Genomic DNA, 27,701 nt, shown 5'->3' with positions numbered 1-27,701 from the left:
CGGCGGCGGCGGCGGCACCGGGAGCGGCGGGGGCTGGGGCTGGGGCTGGGGCACGTCGGCCCCGCAGCTGCGGCTCGTTGAGCTCCGCTCCGCCCGGCCCGGCCTGGCCCGGCCCGGCCCTTAACAGCGGCGCGGTCCCGGGCCACCGCATGTGAGAGCCGGGAGGGCAACGCCGCCCTGCACCGCCCTGCACTGCCCCCGCGCACCGGCCCCGCCGAGCTCCGGAGCAGCCGGCACCACCTTCCGTCCTTCCCCACCCTCCTCCACCCCTTCCCAGCCCCCTCTGTCCCGGCACCCCACCATGAGCAACCTCAACAAGGACACCGAGCACACCAACGGCAGCGGCAACGTCGAGGAGGAGGTGGGCGACCGGGGCGTCAGGGAACCGGGGATGGAGCGCGGCGGCGTCGGGGAACCGAGGATGGGGCGTCGAGGATGGAGCGCCCGGGGTGTCAGGAACCGGGGATGGGGGACTGGGGCGTCGGGGGACCCAGGATGGAGCGCAGCGGCGTCGGGGAACCGGGGACGGGGCGGTGGGGACGGAGGACCGGGGCGTCGGGAGAGCGGGGCCGGAGCGCGGCGCGGTGGTCGGGGAACCGAGAACGCGGCGTCGAGGCTGGACCCTCGGGTCGTTTAGGGGACCGGGATACAGGCGGGAGCCGGGGTACAGAGCTGTTGGGGCCGGAGCCGCCCGGGCTGGGAGAGGCTCTCGGGGCTGGAGCCCCGCGGGTTGTCCCGGGATTGTGGCTGGGGGCCGGGTAGGGTGAGCCCATGCTACCAACTGGGAGTCCCCTCGTCAGCCCAGTGTCTCCTGTGTAGGGCAGGGGACTGGGAGGTCCCCACTCCCTCCAGCCTGGCCGTGGGGAGGGTGCCCTGTCCCCAAGCTGCTGTGGCTGGAGGGCACCAGGCTCCTACCCCCCGCAAGGCTCTGCCCACGCAGGCTACTGGGGCCGTGCTTGGCCCAGGGCAGTGGAGACCTTGCCCCGTTCCCTGTGTGCCGGTCAGCAGCCTGGCTGGGGCTGGAGGGCTGCGAGCTGCCCTGCCAGCCATCCCCTTCCCCTGGATGGCCAGCCAGAGCCCGGGTGCCACTGGACCCTGCGCTACAAGGGTTGTTTGCCCGTAGCTCCAAGCCGAAGCTGAGCTCACAGCTCTGCACGCTTGCCCTCCGGCTGCTGGAGCCACTGGCCGGGTGCTAGCATCGCTGCTGGTGTAGCGCCTCTCTCATCATACCCCTCAAGCAGGCGTTGGCGCAGTGGGTCACCAACCGCCCTCCATCTTGGAGAGGGCGTTGGAAAATGCCTGGCCTCAGTAGTGTTTTGCTGCAGTCCTCCGTGCTTGGCCCTTGGGACTGGGGAGGTGCTCTGCCCCCCTCCCCTTACTCTCCTCCAAAGCGCTGCCGTGCGCTCGCGCCGCCGCAACATGGCGCCTGGCTTGTTCCACCACCCACCGGGGCTGGACAGTCCCCGTGCACCAGCTGTCTGGGGGCCATCGCGCCCACTGGTCTTCAACCCTGGCGTGTGGGAACCCGGGTAATGGGGTGGAATGGATTGGCAGGCGGTGGCCATAGCGTTTCTTTCCTCTGACTGGAACAGGGCTTCAGTGATGCAATGGGACTTGGATGTGATGCTGCTGGTGACACTTCCCAGCCTCACTGGGTGGCACTGGTGTAGGTGGGTAGAGAGATGGAGCACCTGAGGCCCCCGTGCCGCTTCCCCAGTGCAGGGAGGCTCGGTACCAGGGGGTTTCATGGGCTGTGCACGCATGCGCAGAAGACTCAATGCGGCTCCTTGATCCAATTATTCACTGGCCTGCAAAGCTCCCAGAGGTCGATGCCGCTTGATGCATCCCAGCGGTGTTGCTCTGGCTGGTCTGGTGCTTGACTGGTGGTGGCCGGATGAGCCCTTGGTGCTGGGGCAGAGCTGGCCTGTTCCCTGCTGCTGGGTGGTGGTTTGGTGAAGTGGGTGCTGGAAGCTGTTGCTTTTTGGGAGCCTGGAAATCCTCGCCCTTTGGGGAAGCTGGTCTTCCCTGGAGTGATGCTGGGTGGCTGGAAAATCGAGTTTAAAGATTGGGTCCCTCGGGACCAGGGCAGGGATTGAACAGCAGCAGCCCCATCGTGAACAGCAGCAGCCTCCATCGTGCTGCCTCTGGGTGTGTGTGGGGAAGGGGATGGCATGGCCCACCCTGCTAGGTGGTCTGCAGCATTATAGGGTGTGTTTGTCACTCTGCACCCAGGGGTGCAGCAGAGGACCCACCACCATGGAGGTGGCTGAGGATGCTTGGGAGGTGGTGGGCTGGGACTGGTTGGGGGGGTGTCCCCATCCCTGGTGGAGCTGCTGTTGGAAAGCCCTCTCTGTGCCAGGATCCATCACAAATAACGCTACGGGTGGTGACCTGCTGGTTGGGCTCTGTGGTGGCTGTGCTGAGCTTGCGGGAGCCCTCGGGATGCTTGTTTTTCCTGTCTGTCCTCCTGGCTGACCAGGATCTGTTCCTCACTGCAGGAGAAGCTGATGGTGGCACAAGGAGCGACCTTGCGTTCAGGGTCCCGGCATGGTCTGGGGTCTTGATTCCCACATCCCACCCAAATTCTTGCCCTTGATATAGAGTGATAAATAAGTTCAGTGCAAAGTGGAATCCTTCAGTCCCAAAGCACGCGGGAGGCTGTGCTGGAATATCTTCCCACACTGCGTGGATAACGCCGCCAGATCCTGGCGCAGCGGACACTCCTCCATTTTCCACCCCCCTCCGTGAGTTTCCTTCGCTGCCTCCCCGAGCGTTTGCAGAAGGGTGCTGTGTGCCCCAGATACAGCGGGGCGAAGCTCCCAAATTCAGCCTTTCCCTTTATCTTATCTGCAAGCCCCTGGATCTCGCAGCCCCTTCCTGCCTGGTGACATGCGGAGGACAGGAATGCCTCTCGCTCCTCTCGAGGTCGTTAAGGGGAATGTTAAACAAACAGGGCCTAATGTCAGTCCCTGCTGTTCCTCACCAGACACCTCCCCAAACCCGATCCCTCCCCGCTTGCTGCTATCTTCTGTTTAGTTTTCCAGGCAGCTGCCAATCTGCATGACAGCATATGTCCCGGTGCTCCTGAGGGGTGGTGCGGGGCGGGCAGCTGCCTAGGTGCTGCGCACCCCCGTCGCGGGCAGAGCTTTTTCCGGCAGCCAGAGGAACTTGCTTACCGTCAACACTGTGTGTTGTGTTCGTGGCTGTATTGCAATAAGGAACCCGTGCGCTCACCCCGCTGTCTTCGGTGTCTGATGCAGAAGTGTTACTTGTACTCTGGAAGTCCATCCTTGCTCTCCTAGAAGGTCACTGGGAAGTTGTAGGTCCGTGGGGAGCGGGAGGAGATCTGGAGCTGGCTGTTTAGGTCCCCCAAGCAGGTGTCTGAAGTTGTGGTTATCCCGTGTGTCCTCTTGGCCCCTTCACTCTAGATGACAGCGACCGGTCTCAAAGGCTTGCTTGCAGCTCCATGGGTGGTGGCTACTGCTGTCGTGGTAGAGCTTGGATGTCGTGGACTGCTGAACATGGAAAGATTCAAATGTGAGGCTGTGCTGGCTGGGCAGAGCCCAGATGAGGACCAGGAGAAGCTACGTGGCAAAGCTCTGCTTGGAGAGGATCATCCTCCCTGTTGGGCCATGGCAAGGCTGCAGTATTGCACATTAGGGTTAGAAAATCCCTGTCAGGGGTGTGGAAGGCTCTCTGCCCCCAGCCAGCCTCCCCGATAGCCAGTGCTTCATCCCTGGCCATTCTTAGCTGCTGCACGCCAGGGCTGCCAGAACCACCCGGGAATGCCGCTGGTGAGCAGCCTGTGTTACGTGCTGGGTGCCTGTAGCACTTCATGGACTAGTGCCAGGCATCTCTTGACTTCTGTAATCTCTGCTTGAGTAGACCTAGATACCTCTTGCATGCATGGATTTTAGCTCTCTGACTTGAAACAAATAAGGTTAGTGTAATTGCTGAAGTCAAATGACTCTGCGGTGCTGCTCTTTGTAACAAAGAACTTGAGGGTGTAGTAGTTACGGTCACCACTTGCTAATCTTCTTGTACTTGGTCTGGCTGAACCAGGACGGTGCTTCAGAGCTGGTTTTATGTGTCATAAAAGTCCCCTCGATGTTAGATGCAGCTTTCTGTGAGCAGATACCCTGAAGTCACCACGCACACAGAGGTTCTGGGAACTGGTGTGTTCCCAGACCTCCTCTTGGTCTAGCAATGAATTGCTGTTACTGGGGGAGGGATGTGGGAATCTCCCCATTATCTCCTCATGTCCTGGTGCCTTTGTAAATACCCTGTAAAGGACCTTCCTTCTTTCTTGCTCTTTCAAAGCTACGTTTCCTAGACATGAGTCTAAGTTGCTTTGAGCATAAATATCCCAACTACTCCCCGTGATGGGGTAACTGTTCTTCCTCCTGCTACCTGACTCTGTAGCTGGTCTAGGAAATGAGACCCAGCTTCAGAAATCAGTCTTCCTCCTTGGCTAATCTGAGGAGTTGCTGGGCAGAGCTTTCCCTACTTGGCCTCAAAATGAAGGGCTTTCTGGTGGTGTCTGCAGATGTTATAAGAGGCCAAACCCAAAGGCTCCCTTGCTAGCAATGGATGCTGCTTTCCCCTTGTCCAAGTAGGAAGGATGCCCTTGGAGATGTCTGGAAGGTAGCTAGAGTGGTTTGGGCGCTGCTGTCCTTCCTCATGCCTCTGCTAGGTGAACTGGCACTGTGGGAAGTCAGCTATGAGTCTTGTTGGAACTGGTACGGAAGACTTTTGGAGCAAAAAGATCCTTTGGGCTTGCTGGTCTTGGCCATGCCAAGTCATGAAGACTTTGCTACTTGGATTACGGAGCAACGCTTCTGCCTGTCTTCTGGCTGCAACGACAGCCACCATTACATGAGGACAGCTCATGCGGCAGAGGCTGTAAGCCCAACTGTTGTTCTGTGGTAGGGCAGGGTGGCAGAGCATAGATATGAGATCCTGCCTTCAGCCAGCCCAGCGGCTGATGGGCTGGGTTTCTCTAGAGGACAGTTGCATGGGACTGCATGTGCTGGCCTTCACATTGCTGTCCTTGATCACTGAGCCCAAGCTTACCTGTCTGCAGGCTGTGGTTGTTGGAAACCCAAGGACCTAGTAGGGCAGTCTTGCCCATGTGGGGGATCTCCAGCCCCACTGCATAGTCCAGAAGAGAGTATGGAAATGTTGCACCTCTTAGTTTTGAGTGCTACGTTCCCTCTTGTGCTGCAAAGGACGTGGTGATGGGTTCTTGCATTAGTGTGGGGTTGGGTCTTGCTACATGGCCATGTGTCAGAAGCTCTTGGGAGGGACATGCATCCCCAGGCCATCTGCTTTCAAGGGCAGGAGGCCAGCATTTGTCTGAAAGTGAGACTCCTCTGGCTCACCTGTAGCAGTGGCTTGAAGTGCAGAGCAAGCTATGGACTTGGAGGGAACACTCAGCTCCTCTGGAGGTATTGGAGAAGGGAAGGAAACTTCACCTCCTGGGGTTTCCCTGCTCACAGTAGGATGCTATGGACATGTGTCTGGGACACAACCTGTTTCTAGTGGGGGGCTTAAAACCTGGGCTGTGTGTCGTATCTGTTCTTGCTACGCACTCTGCCCTGCTCCCCATGCTCTCCTTCTGGATTGGTGGTCTTGTGGGGAGAGTGCCCTGTGGTGCAGAGGGAGGTCAGGGCATGATGCTGGTTAGGGTTGGCATTTCTGGTCCATTTTTGCGTAGTGCAGCCCCTCCCCACTGCCCAGTGGACCTGTCTCGCCAAGAGCTGGACTGATGAAATGGTTCTAAGTCCTGTGTCCCCAGAAAGGTCTCCCTGTGATTGGGAAGATGCTCCAATAAGCACTGTCAACAGTGGAGAGCTGCTGCAAACTTTCAGCTCACCATCACTGGGGTTTTGTGGAAGACGTGCTTGCTGTTGGGCCATGGAGAGAGCAGGTGTGCTCCATGGGGCTGTGGCATGGCCGTTAGTGTGCTGGCCCAAATCGGGTTGATTTGAGGAGACATGCATGTGCCTCTTTGGATGTGTCCTGGCCCTGTGGGAAGAGGAGGCATAGGACAGGAAAGTGCTTAGGAATCACCTTGTGATGGGATGAAGCAGAGACAAATGTAGTTGCTTAAGGACCTGAGGTGAGGATGTACCTTATGAGGGTCCTGCATCCAGGCCAATGTCCCCTGCCTGGGGCAGAGGCTGGCAGGAACTCGCCTTGCTTCTGTGTCTCGTGCCAGGAGAACAAATGCCTGAGTGCAGCCAGGAGGAGCTGGTCTGCAGCAGGTTCACCTGGTGTGAAAGCTGTCCCCATGGGCAAGGTCCATGGCTCCAGCTGCTGGTTAAAGATGTCTGTAGGTCCCTGAACATCAGAGGGTGGTGACAGATGTGCTGCTGGGTCTCTGGAGCCGGAGGCTTAGTGCAGTGGGCTGGGTAATGCAAGCATGGATGCGAGAATCCTTTGGCATGTTGGCTGTGATGTTTGAGTGTCTCCTCTAGCTTAGCAGACCTCCTGGCAAGGTGGAAGGCTGTGCTGGCATCCTGAGGGTGCTCAACCAGAATCTCCCTGCTTTGGGCTGGCCTCCCCAAATGTTTCAACAGCTTTGAGCTGCTGCTGTGGCCCAAGCCCTGCTGGGTGCCATCCTTTCCATGAGGTCCTGCAGAGGCACGGGGGACTCGATAGCAGGGAACAGGATGGACTCTCCATTGCAGAGCTGTACCAGCAGCGCTTCCTCCGTTGGGGCCACGGACTATTCTTGGGTGCTGCCCCGTTGTGCCTGGACTTATCGGCTCCCATGTGCTTCCTGCTCCCCCAGGGCAGGGGCTGGTGCCTCTCCCCATTTCCCCCTCGCTCGAACGCCTTCCTGCCCCGATCGCAGACGTGGCCGAGCCCCGTTGGCATCCCCCTGCCTGACACGGGGCAGGAGCGATGCTGGGGGGGCTGATCCAGCTATAAGCTGTATCAAGTGTGAAACGCCCCAGCCCTGGGGAGAAAATGCTCATGCACTTGGGCTTGTGGTCAGCCTGCCTTCCTCCTTTCTGGGGGAGCAGGATGTTGGTTCTTGGGTGCCTTTTGTGCAAAAGGCTGATTTTGGAGGGAAATTCCTGAAGCCCTCCTTGTTTCAAGTGCTGGGGGAGGCTCAAGGCCCCTTTTCCCTTCTGGGGATGGGTGAACATCTTTCTGATGGGGGGGGATGCCCTGTGGCTGCTTGGGACTTCCTGGCTGGAGCAGCTCCTGGTCTGATCCTGCGCTGGGGCTCAGCGCTACCCTGCCTGCCGGCCCTGTGAGCTGCACAAGGACGTCGGAGCTCTGCCAGTGCTGGAGTCACAAGCAGGCAGCCAGCTCCTGCAGCTTCTCGGGATGGAGGGGAAACTGAGGCATGGAGCAGGGAAGGAGCCTGTTAGCAAGCCTCTTCCCCTTGAGACGCACACTCCATGGCATGGAGGCTGCCCTGCTTCCTGCCGAGCTGTCCCTAGCACAAACCAGTCATCTCTCTCCCCCAGTTTTCCCCTCCCCTATGTTTTCCGGGGATTTGATGTGCTAAGGAGCAAAACTACCCAGGGCTGGGTCCACCTGGCGCGGTGGTGGAACCCTGCAGCCCCACATCCCATCCGGGGCAGTGAGATGAGGGTGCTGTCCTGTTTTCAAGCCCTGCGGCTGGGTGCCTGAGTGTTCCCCTCCCCGCAGCCCTGTTTTGTAAGCTCGCCTCCCTGCCTTTTGCTGCCGTGCCTTATAAGTCCTGGCTCTCAGGGCAGCCGGCAGCCTTGCTGCATTCCAGCGGCCTTGCGTCAAGTGGCCCTGGTTGCATCATGGTGGCCAAGACCGGGGCTATGTATCCCCCCCGCAGCTCTGCCAGCAGCCCTGGGTGCCTGAGAGGCACCGCACTCGGATGCTGTCCAATGGGAAGAGCTGTAGCCCATGTGCCTGAGCTGCTGGGACCTCGGGGTGGCTGCCTGGAGCAGGGAATTGCCTTTGGGATGCTGCGGCAGAGCTTGTCCCTGTCCTCGGCAGGATGGTGTGGAGCTTGCCCACGTCGTTCAGCATGCCCGCCTTCCACTGGTGGCACGGGAAGAAGGCTTGGTGGATGTACTGGTGTGAACAAGTGCGACATGGCTTGGCTCCAGGAGAGAACAGTGTGTAGCTGGAGGTGACCTCATGGAGAAGAGGGATGACCAGTGGCATGGTGTGGATGAGGCACTAGAGCACGTTCCTGCTGTAACTGTCCTCAGGTATCTCCTAACCACTGGTGGTACAGGCCTGTGCACTCCAGGAGCTGGGAGCGTGGCCCCGGGACCTGGACAGTTTCTCAGGGCTGGAGTGGCTGTGCAAAAGCAGGGCTGTGGGCAGTGGTCAGCCTAGCTGGCTGCTGGGGGGATCCGGCCAGTTTCAACAAAAACCCAGCGCTGGACACCTACCAGAGTGGCCTCACTGGAGATGGGTACTGGTGCCCTTGCGTCCAACGTTTCTGACATAGCGTGACCCTTGCTAGTCTGGCTCAGCTTGGACTCCCTTTTGGAGCTCTTAGTTAAAAGCAGACATGGCCAGGAGACGTGGATGCTGTAAGACCTGTGCTGCCCTCCTGGCAGTGCTGGAGCTGTGGTAGGAAGAGGCAGGTATTGCTGCTTGACTTCTTTAAAGCCTTGGGGCTGAGTACCTGGCCGTGCTTACACTGGATGTGTCTCTTCTGGGAGACGCAGCTGTGTAAGGGCCGCTTTAGAGCCACTGAGGACATAAGCGCTAAATGGATTTGTCCTTGTCCCTCCCTCCTCCTGTGTGGGAAGCTATGCTGGGATCCTCCCTCTCCATGAGATGGCCTAGATGGTCTTGTCCCTCCTGGCACAAATCCTGTTTTCCATGGCTCTCCTCCATCTCTGCCGGGTGTTTGGACTGGGGACATCCCCAGAGGGGGCAGGGATGGGAAAAGGAAAGCGATTTCTTCAGGGCCTCCAGCAGCATGACCCCGCTGGGCTGTCCGAGGCGAGAGCTGCTCCCTGCATCGCTTCTCTATGTGTGTGTGTGTCCAGTTAAGATCAGTCATCCTGGGTGAGATGGGGTTGCTCTCACCTGGTGTCTCATCTTGAGGGGCTGGTAGCGGAGTCCGAGCTTGGTTTTTTTTTAGTTTTGTTTTGTTGTGGTGTGTTTGTTTTTTTTTTTTTTTTTTTTTTCCTTGTGGCTCTTCCAGCTGCTCTGTGGGGAGGCTGAACATCTAGATAGATCTGGTGTCTGGTGGCAGGGAGTTGAAGCAGGGCAAATACATTTAAGCAGAAGCCCACCCTCTCTTGGCATGTTGAGTGCAAGGGCTGGAAGCCTGGATTCATCAGCCCTGGGTGGTCCTAGTGGCCCCTTGGAGCCCGTGGGACTTGGGTTGCAAAGGGGTGACTGGAGAGTCCCAGTTTTGTTAATCCACTGGAAGATGCTTGTCCAGACTCTTGTCCTCATAGACAGTTTCCTCTTTTTGGGAACAGGTGAGGAGGCTAGACCTCAGGGCTGCACGTGATGCTCAGACTGGCAAGTTACCTCCTGCTTTTCTCCTGTGGGATAACCCAGATCTTTGCTTTTTAATTGCTGCTGATCCCATGTCAACACCTGGTCTCAGAAGCAATCTCCCTCTGACTTACCTCACTCTGTCCCTCGAATGTATTGCTTGGGTCTCTCACCACCCTTGCCCTCCCTTCCTGAATTACTTGGTCTCACTTTCCCCTTACCCTTGTCTAGATCTCCTGTGGATGTGCTGAATTGCAGAGATCTCAGAAAACCAGCCACTTGGTCTCGTCGCTTCTAACAAGCTCTTGTGGGCAGGGACCTTCCTTAGTCTGTCTTGAGACCCCTGGTTGGACATGTTAGCTGGTGGCATTTGGGATTTTCTTTGGGGCGATGCCAGTTCTTGGTGGATGCTGTGGGTTGGCTGGGATCCCCCTTCCAATGCCGTGTATGGTGACAGACTGGACCTGGAGGCCAAGGAAAGCTTTTGGCCTGCGAGAGAAGGTCTCCTGCCATCCTTGGCAGCAACTTATGAGGCTGGCATTAGGAGCTTGTTACCTCTGACAAAGAGCTTTCCTAGGCACCTGCCTTGCTCTGCTCAGGCTGTTGTAAGGGCTCTCAGTAGCTGGCTTCCCCTTCCCTGAGCAACTGCACATCTTCCATTCTGTCACGCCTGTCGCAAGGACTTACCGAGCGATACATCACGGGACCACTTAGAGACCCAGCAGGGATGCAGATTTCTATCTGCTTGGAAGAAACATCCATTCTGGGGTCTGAGCACATTCAGATCCTGAAATATTGAAAAGGGATGGTGCTTTCACATGGCTGAGGCACATGTGAGCCACCATGCTCTGCACAGTGCAAGAGATGGCCGTGCATCTTCTGGGAATGCACCGCAAGCGCTTCATGTTGCTCATGCTGAAGTGCAAGCGCCAACGTCTTCAAGGCAGCCAGTGAGCCGAGAGGCAGTGCTGTCACCCGCTCTGCCTGGGCATGAAGTGACCCTGGAGTGATGCATCAAATGAGGGGCTGGGCAGGGTGGGGAGACTGTAGGACTGCGCTTGGGCGTGGAAAGCATTTCTGGAGTGCTCCTGCTTCCCTAGACAGGGCAAAGCAAAAGCTGGGGTGTGCGGTAGGGCCATCTGTACAGTGGGATCAGGGGAGAGGATGGGAAGGACACCAGTGTTGGAGGGAGGGATGCTTGGTGGTTGCATTCTGCAGCAGTCTGGAGCTACACCAGGCTGGAGAAGGGCTCTGCACACTAATGGGGGGTGGTAGCAGCAGCCCACTGGGGTGTTCACAGGCTGGTGTCAGCATGCGTGGAGAGCAAGAGGAGCAGAGGACCCCAGGACTTTCATGATCACTGTCCATCCTGGAGGGCTTAAGCTGCCCCCTGAGTTGATATGAAGGGTATCTCTCTGCCCTGGCATGCCTGTCTTGGGTGCATGAGAAGGAGGTGTGTGTTTCCCTCTGTAAATAGGAGAAACTTCCCTGCTTGGAGGAGTCTAAATCTGGCTGCCCCTAAAGAGTTACAGGGTGCAGAGGTTCTGCTGCATGCTCCTGCTTTTTCAGGTGTCTCCAGCTCAGGAGCAGGGCAAGTGTGTGCTGCTTGCTTTGGTGGCAAAAGAGGCTTAACGAGGTATCAGATACACAACCCACTTTGTCTGGGGAGGGGGAAATGGCTGAGCAAAAACTAAAATGTGGGAGTAGAGTGCTTCTTTCCTGCAAACATAATGGAGTCACTCCAGACTGGAAACAGGCCAGGAGATGGGCTCTGGCTTAAATCTCCTGGTCCTGATGTGTGTTTTGCAGCTCAAAAGCATCTGGCACTGTTTGGTGCCCTTCTGAGCATTTGGGCATCAGTGCTGTCCCATGACCTTCTCATGGCTTGTTTGGGACTGGCTCAGTGGGTGGCATCCCTAAGCAATGAAAGGCAGGGAACACAGAGCTCCGTCTCATTCCCGTAGTCTTCTGTCTTCCCTTGCCTATCTGCCAGTGCTGACTGAGCTGTGCTTGTGGTCTCCTGGCCCTTCTTAATGATGACCAGTGTCTTGGTGACCTCTGTGCATAACATCCTTTTCCAGCTCTGTGCTGGTTTACAAAAAGTCTTGGCAGCTTCATCATGCTGCTTCGTATGGAAATAGGCTGCTGACCAGCATCTCCCAGTGCAGGGAGAAGGTCTGACCATTGAGCAGCGTTCTCCGAGGCCATGAGCCTTCAGCACTGCTGCTTCTTCCTAGCTATTCACGTGAACTATTACAGATAATTTCAACACTGTCTACTGAAATCTTCCTCTGGCACTATATTTTTGCTTATTCATGCTGAGTGCATTTGGGTTTGGTATGCGACTTCTACAGCTTGGAAAGAGCAGCAGCCTCCATGGACGTGGTGCAGCACAGCAGGGCACAATAGAACACACACTGCAAGAGCTGCTTTGGGAGCAGCTTCTGAAGGGTCTGATGTGTGTTGATGGAAGTAGCTGGGATGGACCCAAAAATCACCTTCCCAGTTGATGTTTTGGGACTTTTGCAAAAGATGTCAAAAGATGCGAGTGTAGCAGTGAGGTATTTTTCAAAATTGAGGGCTGTCTTGAGTCGGTGGCTGGAGTAAAATACCAGGATAAGCTAAGGAAAGGAGATCTTGTGTATGATTTCCAGAAAGAGCTAGCTAGAACTGGGGTTTGTGCTGGTCTCTTCTGGGCCTTTGATATGAGTCAAACTCTGTTAGTGCTTTTGGCAGAATATGGTCTTTAGCAGTCTTTTCAGGTTTGTCATCAAGGTTGAGTCAGACTGTGGGACTGGTGTTCATGACCTAGTCAGCCCAGACTATTCTGCTAGAGACTGAATTTTTGTAAAGGCCCAAATCCTTTGCACAAGGAGGAAAGGACTAGGTGTATTTTACCCTGGACAATGCTCTCTAATGTAGGGAAGGGTTAGTGCCTGCAAGGCTATCTCTGGTGCAAGGTGTCCTACTCTTATTCCACCTAGCTTCTGAACTGTGCTCTGTACTCCTGCTTTGGCACTAAGCTTCTCCTTTCAGTAGACCTTGTTGACCTCTCTTCTAGGTACGGACACTGTTTGTCAGTGGCCTTCCTGTGGATATCAAGCCCAGAGAGCTCTACCTACTCTTCCGACCATTCAAGGTAAGAAAGTCTTCATATTTGGTCTTTGGGAAAGACCATAAAATCATATCATAGAATGGCTTGGGTTGGAAAGGACCTTAAAGATAATCTAGTTCCAACCTCCCTGCCCTGGGCATGCTGTCTTGTGGCCTACCTTGCAGCAAAGATCTCTGTCAGAGGGGAAGCAAGGATGAAATGGGAAGGTAGGCCTTCTGTGACAGCTTGGGGAACCTGGTATGAAACTGGTATGGTATCCCATGGCTAGCACTCAGCTGGGTAACCTCTCCTGGAGCCTGTTGTTGAAATCATGCTGTCTCCAATCTTGATGAAGGCTGCTTGGTCAGCCCTGCTGCCCCACTGGACCAGCCATTCTTTAAGGATGTGTCCTGATCCCCTGACTGCCCATCCTGCACTAGATCACCACATGGACTGTCCTTTGGGGAAATGGGGTTCCCTTGCTTGCACTCTTCTAGCACAGGGTGCTCTGTGCTCTCTAGGCACTAGCCAGTCAGGGTGCTTGTCTTAACAGCTTGATGAAGAGCTAGGAAATGGGATTTCTTCCCAAAGGTCTAGAATGGACCAGCTAAGATACCTTCTCTGCCGTTAGTCTAGTCTGTCTTTTCCTTTCATGGGAAAGATGAGAAGTGTTGATGTACCTACTCCTGCTGCAAACCCTGCCTTAGGAAGGGTTTGGTGCTACAGGAACTCTTGGAGCTGGTGCGTCATGTCTTGACTATAGCTTGGCTTCTTCAGGAACCTGACACTGACTTGCTTTCTTCCTGTCTGCAGGGTTATGAAGGGTCACTGATCAAGCTAACTTCAAAGCAGGTACCTCCTCCTTCCAGTGTGGGCATTTTTAGCTTTTGCTAGAAAAACAGATGTGCCAGGAGGGGAGGGGGGGCAGATACCACTTCACTATGTAAAGCATTATCTGTGTTAGCACCATGTATCCAGCCCACCTCCCTGTCCTGGTGGCCCCAAGCTCTTGGCATGTGCTGAATGGCTCAGTATCTTCTACTGCTGCCCAGAGCCATGGGGGCTGGGTGAGATCTGATGCTTCAGCCTCAAACCCTGTGCTGCCAGAAACCTGCCCCAGTCCCATCCTAATTAAGACAATAGTTCTGCTTGTGGGCAAGGGGTACCCTTGCTGGGGGCTACCAGGGTGAGCAGTGCTCCCACCTGTAGGAATAGCAAAGCATTTTGGTGTGGTGGGAGCAGATACAGAGCATGAATCTTGGGCTGATGACACAAGACCCTTCAAGCTCTGCTTGAAGGCTCTCTGCAGCTTTAGGTGGTCTCCTCTGCTTGCTGTAAGCTGCCTGTGGCAGAGGGGATGGCAGGGTGCTATGAGGAGCTGGAAGAGGCTTCCAAACTGAAATCAGCATTATTTCTTTTAGCCAGTTGGTTTTGTGACCTTTGACAGCCGGGCTGGTGCTGAAGCAGCAAAGAACGCCTTGAATGTGAGTACCTGATGTGCTGGGAGGGCTGAGGGCCACACACCCTGCTTTAGCTAGACCTGGAGCTGCTGGCCAGAGTGATGCTTTGCTTGTCCATAGCATAGGAAGGGTCAGGCTGTCTCCATTTGTGCCCTTGAGTATGGAAGCTAAATGGTCCTGCAGCATCCCACCAGGGAAGCAGGAAAGCTGTTTAAGGCTGACACCAGCCTGAGCAAATGAATGCACACTGTCCCACATGTAGTGTAGGTGTAGGTTCTGACCACTGGAAGACTGCTCTAGGGCCTCTGAAGGTCTCGGGGAAGAACAGCTACTTCTTTTCTTGAGTCGGCATGCAGCTCCTTTCTCTGCAGTTGGCCTCTAAGAGGATCCAGGCCGTGAATCCTGTTCTTTATCCGTTAAGTGCTCACCCCTGTATGGGGAAGAGCTGTGGGCTGGGAGACTCCCCCTTGTTCAAATGAGTGTGGATTACTGATGTGCGTCGATATGCAGCCAGAACTACTTACTCTTCAAGGAGCTCTTCTTCCTGCTGTCCGCACTGAGGTGGGGGCTCATCCTACCTTGACTTGAGCTTGGCTTGGAGTACCTGAAGCAGGCAGGTCTCCTCTGGGGAGCCAACCTGTAGTAAACAGAGAAGAGAGGTGTTGGGGGCATAGGTGGTTTCCAAGCTTATACAGGCATAGGACAATACCCAGTTGACACCTTGCAATGCTTTGAGGCATGTGGAGCTCAACTTGAGTTTAGCATTAGCTGGTTGAGGTCACCAGGGTATGTGTGTAGTGAAGCAGGCTCATTGCGAAGCTACTCTCATGTGGCTGTAGGATTTGCTTGGTGCTAGCGGCTTTGTTTAAGCCTCACTTACCAAATGCCCGATGAAAGCTCTGTGGCAATTCAATGGAGTGTGTCCTTGTCTGGGACTCTGGCCTGCCAGGACTTCTGCAGCCGGGAGGTACTTGCTTCAGAAAGGAAGGAAACCAGCCTTCCTATGCTGGTGTTTCTATGGCAGGGCACGAGGCAGGACCAAAGCTGTCTGGTACGCACTCCTTGGCACGTTCATAGCACTTCCAAACTGCTGCAACTCAAAGGAAAGACTTGAGGATGGCCAACATGGCAGGCACACCCAAAATTACCTCCATCCCATGTAGGCCTGCAGAAGTTAGTGAGGCTGTCAGAAGGCAGCAAGAGATGCTGACCTGGTTCTGCTCTTGCGTTGGGCACTGGGACATGTGCTAGTGTCTCTGCCTGGGCTGGCAGTAGATGCAGTAGCATCGCAGATAGGAGCTCCAGTATAGGTGGGGTTATCCCAGCTCCAGCAGACAGACCTTTCCTGACTGGTGTTGGTAGCCAACACTGCTGTGCTGGTTGGTGAACAGCATGTAAGGAGCAAAACTGTGTCCCTTGTGCTGGAAGCAGTGGTCGTAGGCCAGCTTGAGTGTTGCAGTGAGGTGACAAAGATCTGGGCATGTGACTGTGGCATGATGGCCTTGGTTCCTGGGTTGGGCTTTACTCCATGAATAGACACAGCCTGTGCTTGGACTGGAAGCTTCGCCTCTAAGATTCCTGTGCTTTCTTCTGTGACAGGGCATCCGCTTTGACCCAGAGAACCCCCAGACCTTACGGTTAGAGTTTGCTAAAGCCAACACAAAGATGGCCAAGAGCAAGCTGATGGCCACGCCAAACCCCACCAACATCCACCCTGCCTTGGGCGCACACTTCATTGCACGGGACCCCTGTGAGTATGCTGGGAGGGACTTTTGAGATGGTGGCTGATCCGACCTTAGAGATGCTCAACCCTGGGAACACTGTCAGGGTGGAAAAGAATCCGTACTCATGTATGCTCTGGCTGAGATCTTCCTGGTGCAGGAAGGCCAGCGTGTTAGGGTTGCAGGAGACTAATGGGCATCTGGCAAGGTTTCTGGACAGCACTAGAAGTGTGGGGAGAGCAGAGCTGGTTTTGGTAGCTCAAGTGGCCATGAGTCCTTTAAACCATCCCTAAGTGCGAAGCAGAAAGGACAAGTCCTGTGTCCTGCACCTTCTACATAGCCTGGTGGGGCAAGCAGCCCTGCTGAGGCTCACTGGGCAGCCTGTGATGCGGAGAGGAGAGCCCTGTCTCCTGTCTCACCATTCTATGGCACCAGCCCTGTGCTGTCTGTGTCAACCAGCCTGCCCAAATTGGGGGGAACATTAGGCAGTGAGGGAGTGTGTTCCTGGCCTCTCTTGGCAAGGCTGGAGCAGCTGGTCACAGAGGTGCTGCGGGGGTGCTGTATTTTATACCTCACAGATGGCAGCACAAAGCTTTAGTCTGGGGTTGGAAATCCAGAGCCTGTCCCTGAAGCAGGCTGTTGGGCCCAGCAACTGAGATCCTGTCGCCTTGTCTCCTCCTGCCTAGATGACCTGACTGGAGCGGCTCTTATTCCAGCGTCCCCAGAAGCATGGGCTCCCTACCCACTGTACACCACGGAGCTAACCCCTGCCATCCCCCACGCTGCCTTCACGTACCCGGCAGCTGCCGCAGCGGCGGCTGCTCTTCACGCTCAGGTGAGTCTCTGCTCGTGTCCCGTGCCAGGACCCGGGCTCTCGTCTCTCCCCTGCCCCGGTGCTCGCTCCTCTAGGTCTCTGCTTGGCTGGTTCGACCCTGGCCTCTGCACCTTGGCTCCTGGGCAAAGCCTCCTCCTGGCTGAAGTGCATGGGGGGGGCCCCCAGCCCTGAGCAAACTGCAGGGGAGAGGTCTACGTGGCCGAGAGCAGTTGGAGCTAGGTGGTGATTTCTGACCCTGCAGGTCCAGCCTGCGTCCCTGTGAGAGGCAGGCAGATGGGAGAAAGTCAGGGCTCCATTTCTGGCTGGCTTTGTTGGTCCCCAAGGCTGGAGAACAGTGTTAGCTCAGTGCTGAGGCTGAGGGGCTTAGCTGGAACCCTCTTGGGCCAAGCGACAAAAATAATTCTGAAGCTGGAGGGAGGTCTCCTGCAGGAGATGAGAGATCGGAACCTTGCTGCAGCAAGGAACTGTGATAGGATGCAGGCTAGAGAGGGCCACTCCATACAAGCCTATGGAAATGCTGGTGGTGGTGCAGCCAGCTGCCTGGTGTCCCAGGGTACGCTCGCAGGCAGCTGGAGGTGTAGGAATGCCTGTACTGGTCTGAAACTGGAATGCTTCAATGTGCTGAGACCAACAGCTCTGCTGAGCGTGAAGTTCCTGAAACCATGGAAATACAAAGAGCCAAAACAGGGAAGTGTCCTAATTCCAGGTTAAAGTGCTTGGTTAGGAGTACCTGGAGCCCCTGTCCCTGCCCTGCTTGGTGTTACCAGCCAGCTGTGCTCTGCCTGCTTTGGTCCCTGCTCCTGTACTAGTGCCATGGGGGCCCAGGGCAATGGGGGCCTGGGGCTTAGACCCCAGAGCATCGGGGCTTGACCTCTGCTCTTTCTGCCCTGCCAAGCAGGGTGTTTTGCTCTACTCTTCCTTGCTTAAATTGGAAGGAAGAGCAGCTGTGTCCCTTCACCTTGTCTACCTGCCCATTGATCGGCTCAGTTGGCCCTTTGGCATCCTCTTGCAAATGTCTTGACTGTAACTGCCCGGCTTCAACCCAAGCTTGTTTCCCAGATGCAGTATGGAGGAACTGGATGGATGCAAGCTCCTGGCCTATGTAGGCTTGTCCATCCTGCCCCTCACACGTTTGCAGGCCTCTGCTGCTTTTGCCCTTCTATTGGTGAGATAGTGTTGGGCTGAAGCTCTTGCAGAGTAAGCAAAAAGTATGTGGGACCCAGGTCAGGATCATGCACTGACTTATTCTTCCAAGGGCCCCCAGAGCCAGGCTGGTCCTTCACTGGGAGGGTTGTGCTCCCTGATGTTCTCCAAAAGTTATTGATGGTGCCCACAGCTACAGGAGCATCTGAGTGTGCTCTGGTCCTGGGCAGCCCAGGAGAGCAGATTTCTTTCCTTTCCTGCCCCTTGCATGGAGGATGGTGGAGCCAAGGGCTGTTGTCATTTGAATTGCCCCTGTCAGGGAGGACCAGGAAATAAAACCCCTCTGACGTGGCTGAGGGAGCCAAAGCCATTACTGCAGGTCCTTCAAAGATGATCACCAGTGACTGTATGGGGACCCTGACTGTAAGGGTTAAACACCAAAACTTTATGGTTTATGGTGGGGGAGAAAAACTCTGCTGTCCTAAAGCAGAAGGTATCAAGGAGGCCTTCAGCCTCTTCTACCCCTGGGGTCTTAGTTCCTGCCCTCCAGTTGGGAAGTGACTTGTTCTGTGCAGACAGCTTAGCTTTCAAAGAGGTCTTTTGGTCTGAAGAATGACCCTGAGGCTCCAGGGAGCTCCGTGTACAGGCAGAACTCCCTCCCCAAGGAGGTCCACAAGTGGTGACATGCCCCTATTTCTTAGAGAACCAGTGTAGCCCCTCCACGTTGTGGCCGTGGCCAGACCCAGCCCTCTTCTGAAGAAGAGCAGCCAGGCTGGCTGAGAAGTTACAGCTGCTCCTTGCTACATCATGCTTGAGTCGGTGCTGACCTCGCAGAGAGACATTCTGGCATGGTATATGTTACCAATAAAGTTTTATGGAGTTAAACATTACTCAGGCTGGCAGCTCTGAGCTGCCTGGCCTCTATGCTGGAGCCCTTTCCCTTGCAGAGCTGAGGCAGGGTGGAGCTGAGCCAGTGAGATGACTTTTGCTCACAAACTGGCCTAAAAGCTGCAACCTTGGTCTTGGTGTGCTGAGCCCTCTGCTCTTTCTGGTAGGGGCTGGCTCACCTTGCTGGTGGTGTGGTGGGCATGTGGGTTATTCTCCAGGACAGCTGCAGTTCTCCCTCCTGAGACTGGCGCTGGGCTGGAGGACGTTCATGGGGATGGCTGGAGCTGTAGCAGCTAAACTGAGAGCTTGTTGCAAAAGACTTAAACCTGAAGTGCTCATCCTCTTGCAGCTCTGTGTTCAAGACTGGTAGTGAGTGGAGGTGGCTGTCCTCTGCGATGCACCTTTGCAACCTCCTGAGGGGCTGGCAGGAGATGGCACAAGGCTGGCCTGGCCTCAGCTCGTGTGTTGGGAGCCATTGGTAAGCTGCTTGCAGACGAGACTGATGGCCGCTGCTCCTGGCACTGCCGAGCCATGGTGATGGTCCTGGCAGGCACCAGGCTGCTGTAGATGAGACCATGGCCTGACCCTGTGCTGTGAAGAGCCTCTACCTATGGGGACACCACTGACTTAAAGATTGTCCCATCTGCCTTTCCTCCCTCCCACCCTCTCTCAAATCCCTCCTTTGATGTCCCTAGTGAACTCCAGCCATGATGCCAGCGCAGGCTAGCCCTGAAGCTCAGAGCTGTCCCTGGAGATGGGACACCCTAGTGATGCCTTATTGCAGCTAGTGGAGTGGCTGTACTACAGCTCCATTCCTAGAAGTGTTAAGCATGATGGCAGCCACGTCTGGAAAGACTGGTAAGGTAACCATCTCTCCTCCAAGGTGCACCATGGAATTTGCAAGCTTCTGCCCATCTCTGTAGCCCATATCTCCTTGGCAACCCAGTGCATGGGCCTCACGCTACCCACCCACCAGAGCCTGGGGAATGAGATACCAGGCCTTCTTTCTAACCCACATCTCCAACTTGGCAGCACATGACATGGCGCACACAGCATGGCACCATCTTACATCAACTCCTCCCAGCTGAGCCAGGCTCAGCCAGGTCCTGCCGGTGGGAGGGGAGCAGCCCGGTTGAGCCGGGGCAGAGACAACCCTGCCACTTGGCGTGAAAGAAACCTGGTTTCTCCCCAACCACAACCCTTCGAGGGCAACCAGAAATACACCTTGACCTCACTCCTGGCACACGGTGGGGGAGGTGAGTGACGTGATAGCGATAGCACACAACTAAATTCTAGTGGGCACGTTAGACAACAGCACTTGCCGGTCACTTTGTTCCAGAATTGCATACCGGGACAGACCCTGCCCTTAATCATGGGTCTAATCTCACCTCTTTCCTCTCCAGTTACTGGAAATGGAGCAAGTTCCTACCTGGAGCTTGGCTTCTCTCTTGCAGCCTGAAATCACAGGCAGAACACAAGTCTTGTGAGCCGTAATGAAGGCAATCGGCAGCCTGGGAGAGATGGGAGCGGCGCAGGAAACTGGGAGCTTGGGAAGAGGGAAGATGGCCTGGCCTGGGGCTGGCTGGCAGGGAGGGTGGTTGCTGTGGTCAGCTCTAACTGAAGGAACTGAGTCCTGGCACGCTTCTTGCAGTGATTCTGAGCTGACCTGTTTTTTCCCTCTGTGCGGTAGTGATATTGAGGAAAGACGTCATCAAAGATGGGGACTCAGGTCTGCCTTTGCCCTCAGAAGACCGAGGTGCAAAGATGTGCAAAGTTGGTCTCCTGGGAAGGTGGGAAGAGCTTGACACAAGCACAAAGGCAATGATACGCCTTCTCTTGTTCTGCTTGGACCTGGTGAACAGTTTCATCTATTGCCTGTGTGATGGGGTGGAGCTGCATTGCGTCTCTGATGTGAAACCACTTGTTTTGGAGTGCCTCTAAGCAGGCTCTGAGTGGGTGGTAGGAGACACCAGGGGCTATCGATGCTCCTGGAGCTGTTCTGGCAAGAGAACAGCTTCCAGCTGTGGCAGCACTCCTGAGGGCAGGACTTGCCCTGGAAAGCAGGGGCTGGGTGCATGACATGGTTGAATGGTCGTGGTGGTGTTAGGTTGATGGTTGGACTTGATGATCTTTAAGTTTGAAAAGACCTCCAAGATTCTGTGATTCTAACATGGGTGAGGCTGGTGGTGGATCATCCCCCCCTGTATGTGGTGCTGGTGAGGCCGCACCTCAAGTATTGTGTTCAGTTTTGGGCCCCTCACTACAAGAAAGACATTGAAGCCCTGGAATGTGTCCAGAGAAGGGCAACAAAGCTGGTGAGGGGTCTGGAGCACAAGTCTTATGAGGAACAGCTGAGAGAGTTGAGATTCTTTAGTCTGGAGAAGAGGAGGCCCAGGGGAGATCTCATTGCACTCTATAGCTTCCTGAAGGCAGGTTGTGATGAGCAGGGGTTTGGCCTCTTCTCCCAGGCAACAAGCAGGACCCGAGGAAATGGCCACAAGTTGTACCAGAGGAGATTTAGATTGGATGTGAGGAAAAACTTTTTCTCCCAAAGAGTGGTCAGGCACTGGAATGGCCTGCCCAGGGAGGTGGTGGAGTCGCCGTCCCTGGCAGTGTTCAAGAGGCGGCTTGATGAGGAGCTACAAGATACAATTTAGTAGCTGCGATGGCAATGGTAGTGGGGAAAACAGTTGGACTAGATGATCTTACAGGTCCCATCCAACCATGTGATTCAATGATTCTGTGGATACCACATGGTGCTTGTAGGAGACTAGGCTGATGTGCTGGGTACCCAGAGTCCAGGAGACTGTCTGTGGTCTCTCTGAAGCTGAGACCTGTCCAAGCAAGTAGTGGGTGGAAGGAGCAGTTCTGGCTATGTGGTGGTGGTGCAAGAGCCCAGCAGGACCCTGAGGCTTCCCAGCATTGAGCTGAGGCAGAGCCCATTGATGGAAGGGGAGGTCAGTGCTTCAAAAAAAAAAAAAAAACCTTTGCCTCTTGTTTGCTGCCTGGGCTAGCTCAAACAAGCTGGATCTCTTGAGCGGTGGCTGCAGTTGTGGATGGACATGAGGCAGATCCCAGGGGCTGTGTCCTAGAGAACTGAGGATGTGGGAGGATCTGCTGGGGTGGGCTCAGGTGCTGTGCTCCTCCTGAAATACTGTCTCCTGTTGGGATGCTGCTGTTCGTTTGGGTGCGTCACCACCTGGGTGCCACCAGCCTGGGTGAGCCCTGGATCGCTGAGCAGTGACCAGTATGGAGATCTGCTAGATTGGGGAATCCTGCCTTTGTGCACCACTGACCCCTGGACGGACTTCATGGTCCCATCTTCAAAATCTCCTGGACTTCATGTTGTGGCAGCTGAGCTCTGATAGACCCTCCCTGGGATGGGAGGCTGGGGACAATGATGGATTTTCTGTCCCTAGTATCCTGTTGCCTGTTCATTGGGGTTGTTGTGTAGGACTTGCCAGGATTAATTTTTTCTGGGCAACCTCCAGACTTCCTGGAGGTGTGAAGCACTAAAGACCTTCATGGCTATGATGTTTTCCTGAACTCTAGTGACTTGTTGCTGGCACAGGCTGCCCAAGCAGCCCTAGCGAGCTCTCCCCAAACCAGTAATTTCCTTCTAGCCAGAAGGAAGCAGGCAGGAGATGCTTTTAGCTCTTCCAGGTACCTGCTGAGCAGCGATTCTTGCTAAATCACCCTTGATGAGTGAACTGGACCGAGATGATGCCAAAAGTGACTTCCCGACCTATGGCTGGCACTTGCTTTCCTTGACTAGCTCAAGCCAAATAAAAGCAGCACAATTCACTCTGGGAAAAGGAGAAATGCTTGGTTGTGGAGGTTTGTGAGATGGGTATGTCTCCACAAGCTGTAGCACAGGCTGCCTCAAGGCCCAGGGGGGTACAAGGCAAAGGATGGATGCCTGTTGAAATGCCCCTTCCAAGCAACAGGATGGATCGGTGCCTGTCATCTTCTGTGTGCTCATCGTACCATCGTGTGGTACGATGCGTTCATCCTCCAGCTCTCCCTCACCGTAGCTGCCTGGGGAGAGATGTGCTGCAGCAAGGGGAAGGTTCTTAACTTCTAGATGTTTCACCTGACTTCTGGAAGGTGACAGGCAGAGGCAAAAATTTCTCTTCTCCAGCTGTTTTGTGGGACAGATGTTGAATGCAGCAGCACAAGGCTGTAGTCAGCTGGCGGTGTCTGTCTCGTCTCTGTGGGCAGGCGAGCAGGAGATGTTTGCAGTGGTGTGGCCAGACTCCTTTCCAACTGTGAGCTAATGCTGCTCCAGAAACAACTGCGTCTCTTCCAGTAAAAGGCTCCCTTGCTCTGCTTTCTGTGCCCAGTGTTGCATGTGTTCATTCACTCTTTCTCAGCTTCCTCCTCGACAGATCTCGTATTTTGAGAGAGAACTGATCTTCCAAAAGCCCTCGGAGAAATTTGCTCCCTGAAGGGAAGTACTCTGACTTGGGCTGCTGGGTTGTGATCCCCTTGGGACAGCCCTATGCAGCCTCTTGCGGTGCTGGTCTCCTCTTCCAGATGGCTCTGGAAGCCCCTGTTTGCAGAGCCTCTCTGCCCCCTGGCCAAAGCAAGGTGCTGGAGATGCTCTGAGGGATGTGAAGAGAGAACTGCCTTGGCATGTGCCACTGTCCTAAAGAGCGCATCCTCTTGCCCACCTACTGCCTCTGATCTGGTTCTTCCAATGCTTTCTGCTGGTTTCAGAAACACTCCCCCGGTGAGGGGGTGTTCCTGCCTCATCCCATCATGCCCTTTAGTTCTTCTGTGGGCTGCAAGAACTGGGAGGTCATTCCCTCAGCATGGCAGAGCCTTGGCCTGTACCCAGGATCACAGCATCTGCGGGAGCTCCTGCAGGGCTGTGCGGCTGGCAGATGGGGCCACCACGAGCCAGGCTGGTCAGGTCTGTGCGTACGAGCATCGGAGACCTACAGGAGGAAGGCAAGGAGTGGCGGTCCATCAGAACGCGAGGTTTATTAGTGCCAGAGCTATGAACAGTGTACGTTTATGGAGAAAAGCAAGATTTGTTGAAACTGGAGGTGCTGGAGGCTCTGGGATGGGGTGAACGTGTGGGGCAGAAGCTGGCTCAGGCCCCTGAGGACGGGATGAAGAGCCACCAGGCTTGGGGAGCGAGCTGGGGGATGGCAGTCCTGCATGTGTGCAGCTGCCAGGCCTGTGCTTGTGTCCAGCCCGGGGTGGGATGGAGCAGCCCTTGGGGTTAAGCGCTCGCAGCCTTGTGAACGCAGGGGGAGTTTCCTGTTGCTGCTGGGCAGGAGGAAACTGCTTCCAGCTGTCGAGGGGAGGGGTGCTGGAGTGGGAGTCCCTGGCCAGGGAGGAGGACAGCTGGCTGCTGAGATGTGGCTCTGCTGAGCCAGCACCTCCCGGTGACAGGGCTGGCGGGGAGCACATAACCCTGCTTCTTACACTGGCAGCTGCTGTGGTGGCCCCGTAAGGTGTTGGCAATGCTGCTGCCGGGGCCGCAAGCCTTCCTGGCCCGCGTCACTGCAGGGAGACAGCCATGCTGCAGAGCAGTGTGGTGGCCCCAGGCTGGGGAACGAGGGCACACTGAGGATGCACCTGGCTCGGAATATAATCCAGGGGATGTCACTGAGACTCCATGTGTCCCAGTCTTCAGCTCTGTCTCTTCTGAAGACCTTTGTGCAGCTTCTGGAGGTCTCATGCAGCTGGGGCTGGGGACACAGGTCTGTATCTCCGCTCCTGGATAACTGACTCTGGTAGAGCCCTGTTAAAGAGGCTTGCAGAATTACCCTTGCTGGGCATAGTCGTGCAGGGTTCAGATGAGCTGTAAAGCCTCTGCCAAACCAGCCGCTTTGGCTGTGGCTGCAGCTCTTTGCCCAGCTGGGACCTTGCTTGGAGAAAGTGCACCTGTCCTCAACCAAGGGTTCCTGTAAGTGGGAGAGTGTGGTGTACAGGGGTTGGAGCTGGCCTGGGAAGCTAGTTGAGGTTTTTTTTTTTGTGTGTGTGCTTTGTGGGTTTTTGGTTTTTTTTGGTGTGGTGTTTTTCTTTCCCTTCTGCTTCTAGAGTGGTGCATGTGCTTGGGAGGGCAGCATCTAGCCAGACTTCTTCAGGAAAGGAGACATCCTTGCCAGGATGGTCTGGCAAGGGGAGCAGTTCACACTGGGCTCTAAGGGGTTTCCTGCCTCTCTTACACCCATCTTAAAGCAAAGCCCATCGCTCTTCTGGTACCCAGAGCCCTGAACATACCTGCTGCTCTTGATGCCTGTCCATGCTGAGGCTGTGCTCTCCTCCCACCAGCTGGGGAGGGAGGAGAAGGGAGATGGCTGCTGTGCATCAGCTCCCTTTGCCGACAGCAGCAGCATGGAGCTGCACTGGCTGCTCCCGCTGCTGGATCTGCGCTCAGTCGAGCGGCACAGACTCACCTCCCGCTGCTCTCAGGCATGGAGCCACTAACTTGGCCCAGCCTGACGTACTGGTCTTGCGGACCAAACGGGAGCATCTGGATGTCTGATGCCACTCTACTGGATGTTGCCAGCTTACTCCATCTACTGAGAGACTGGAAAGTGTCAGTTTAGGTATTGTTCTCATGCCTGCTTGTTGGGTCCACATCCAGCAGTCCTTGCTCAGCAAGGAGCAGGCATGAGCAGTAGATGTGGCAGCAACAACCTGCCAGGGAAGCCTCCAAATCTTGCTGGTTTGCAGCTCTACTGAGTTCTTTCCATGTTGTGGTCTGCCTGGAGCCTCTTCTGGGCTGTGGCTTAGAAAACTTCATGGGTCTCTTCTGTGGTGGATGAGCCAGTTCTTACCCCATGCTTGTCATGTAGAGGTTGTCTGGTTTAAATGTGTGGTCTTGAGATTCCTCCTTCTGCTGGCTGAGGGCAAAGCGGCCACCACCTTGGGGTGCCGCATGCTTAAAGTGAACCAAACCTGCTCTTCCCTGTCTGAGCCTGAAGGAAGGGTGTAAACTTGGGATGTGTGGGGGAGTGGGAGTGTGCTGGAGGGGGAATAGCCCCTCCTTGTGCACACTTCTGCAGTGGTGAACTTCATAGCTTGGAGGTGAGGAGCTTTCCTGGTTTGAAAGGTGGTGTTCTGTGTGTTGTAGTGAGCTGGGGCCAGGCATGGGGGTGAATTTGGGGGGCTGTCTTGTGGTTATACCAATATGTAGAAAGTACTTGAGATGCTGAGGCAAGCCCTGAGATGGGGTGCTACCTTCGTTCTTGGATGTATGAGATCCTGCTGTGCTCCTTAGGGAGGACCTGGCTGGGTCCCAGTGCCTGGTGAGCCTGAGCCTCTCCTTGCACGAGCTGGCCAATGCAGGGCTGGCACGCAGGGTAGCACCGGCACTGTGCAGCTGCAGGTTGGGATGCTACTCAAGTAGTACTTGGGGCTTACCCTGAAGCCTCCTTTCCCATGCTGGAGACATCTTTACTCAGTGGACCTTGTACATGGCCTGAAGGAGCTGGAGGTTTGGGCTCTGGCTGAGATAATCCTGGATCACAGACCTCTGGCGTGGCTTTCTTTTCCAGATGCGCTGGTATCCTCCCTCCGAAGCTACCCAGCAAGGATGGAAGTCTCGTCAGTTTTGTTAGTTCGTTAGTAAGTAATTCCTCTTGGAGCTGGGTCTTTGTCTTGCTTGTCCTTGGAGTCTTGTGGGGAGGAGGGATGGGAGCTTGGGCTCAGGCCCCCACATCCACCTAAGGATGTGGTTGGGTTACGCTGATGGATGATGGGGCCAAATCCACCCTGATGGGAGCAGGGAGACCCACCAAGCCCCGGGGTGGGGAAAGAGCTGCGGGTGCCGCTCAGGGAGCGAATCCAGCCAGCCCTGCTCACTGCTGCTCCTCTCCTGCAGTGTCTCTCCTCGGCTTGTGTTCCTCCTCCCTGCCTCTCCGCGGAGGGATGTGCCAGGGACGATCGCTCAGACTCCTCTCAGTTTGGTTTGTGGCCAGCGGACAAAGCGCCTGGCCCCAGCGTGCTCCCCCCGGGCTGCCAGCATCCCCCCTTCCCGGACTGTGAAGCTGCCGCGGCCCCCCGCCGCAGGCCGTGCGCCGCCTCCATCCCTCCCTCCCTCCATCCCCAGGACATCCTCCCCGACTGAGCTTTGCCATCTGGCTGTGCCGAAACCCAGCCGGGGGGGCTTGGTCCTGGGCTTCCCCGGGCTCGCCCTGCCCCGGCGGCTCGGCTGAAGGAAACGAAAGGCAATGGGTTTTGCATGTTTTCTGGCATGAATTAAAACACTTAACTTGTGTATGTGTGAGTGTAAGTTTGTTTGTTCTAGCGTTTGTGTAACCGTTAGCAACAGGTCTTGGCCCAACGGATTGATCCATCAAGGTTTTCATCTTGCTTCGGTGAAGACTTGGCTTTGAGAAATACTAACTGTCCTTGTCTCACCCCTTCTCCCACCTCCGCCCTCCCCTTCCCAGTATGACCAGAAAAATTTGAAAAATGCTTGGTTTTTTGTTTTGTTTTTTTTTTTTTTTCTTTTCCAAGTACGATGCACTGGGTTTCTGTTCTCATCCATTCTTTAGTTTTAAAGTCAGGGTCGTTATACTTTTTTTTTTCCTTCTTCAGACTTCTATATATAGAAAGGCTGTAAAATATCTAACCACTTTTTTTTTTGTCCACATCCTTCTGATTGGAGAGCATCCAGTCCTGCCAAATAATCAGCCATCCTTATGGGAATACCGAACAAAAAAAAAGTACGAGTATTTTTGTACCATGTGTAATAAGGAAATATTTATGCATCATAAAGAATTTCTTGTGTGTTTGTGTGCAATTAATTATTATTATTATTATTATTAAAGAGAAATTGTAATCCTGTAAGATAAGTTAATGTTTAGTTAAAAGCTTGAAAGAGAAGGGTTTTCTTCTGTAACAATGATTCAGTCAGGCATAGTAAACAAGAAATTGTGCAATTTTTGTTTTAGCATCTTATTGCTTGGTATTGAAGTGCTTTAAGTATTATACGACCATGGCTGTCTCGCTTGTATTAAAAGAGTTGAGAATAAGTTGCTATATAATTGCTGATCCTATGAGAATGTGAAACTGGATAATATATGAAATGCAACAAAAAAAAAATATACTCAGAGGCTGCTGTGACTCTC

At 55.0% G+C, this 27,701-nt stretch overlaps 1 protein-coding gene across 2 annotated transcripts; it reads left to right on the top strand.

The window, feature by feature from the left end:
* Positions 1-27,701, top strand: RBPMS2 (RNA binding protein, mRNA processing factor 2). Of its 2 annotated transcripts, XM_086757630.1 has the most exons (8): positions 2-361; positions 12,527-12,604; positions 13,373-13,411; positions 13,981-14,043; positions 15,619-15,769; positions 16,427-16,575; positions 26,124-26,193; positions 26,450-27,701. In XM_086757630.1, the coding sequence occupies exons 1-7, from the start codon at positions 302-304 to the stop codon at positions 26,184-26,186; spliced, it is 603 nt and encodes a 200-aa protein (XP_086613756.1). In that variant the 5' UTR covers positions 2-301; the 3' UTR covers positions 26,187-26,193; positions 26,450-27,701. The 2 variants fall into 2 exon arrangements, with proteins under 2 accessions (XP_086613757.1, XP_086613756.1); XM_086757631.1 differs by lacking the exons at positions 13,373-13,411; positions 13,981-14,043 and having other exon boundaries at positions 1-361.

Source organism: Chlamydotis macqueenii, chromosome 12 (assembly GCF_036417535.1).
Source record: "Chlamydotis macqueenii isolate bChlMac1 chromosome 12, bChlMac1.mat, whole genome shotgun sequence".
NCBI lineage: Eukaryota > Metazoa > Chordata > Aves > Otidiformes > Otididae > Chlamydotis > Chlamydotis macqueenii.
Note: the sequence above shows the minus strand (reverse complement) of the source record. Positions and strands in the feature narration are given on the sequence as shown.

Bases quoted from the DNA above. Each gene is read 5' to 3' on its own strand.
- RBPMS2 (XM_086757630.1), top strand. From the start codon at position 302: ATGAGCAACCTCAACAAGGACACCGAGCACACCAACGGCAGCGGCAAC. The intron at 362-12,526 runs GTGGGCGACCGG...CCTCTCTTCTAG, and splicing joins GCGGCAACGTCGAGGAGGAG to GTACGGACACTGTTTGTCAG. The intron at 14,044-15,618 runs GTGAGTACCTGA...CTTCTGTGACAG, and splicing joins CAGCAAAGAACGCCTTGAAT to GGCATCCGCTTTGACCCAGA.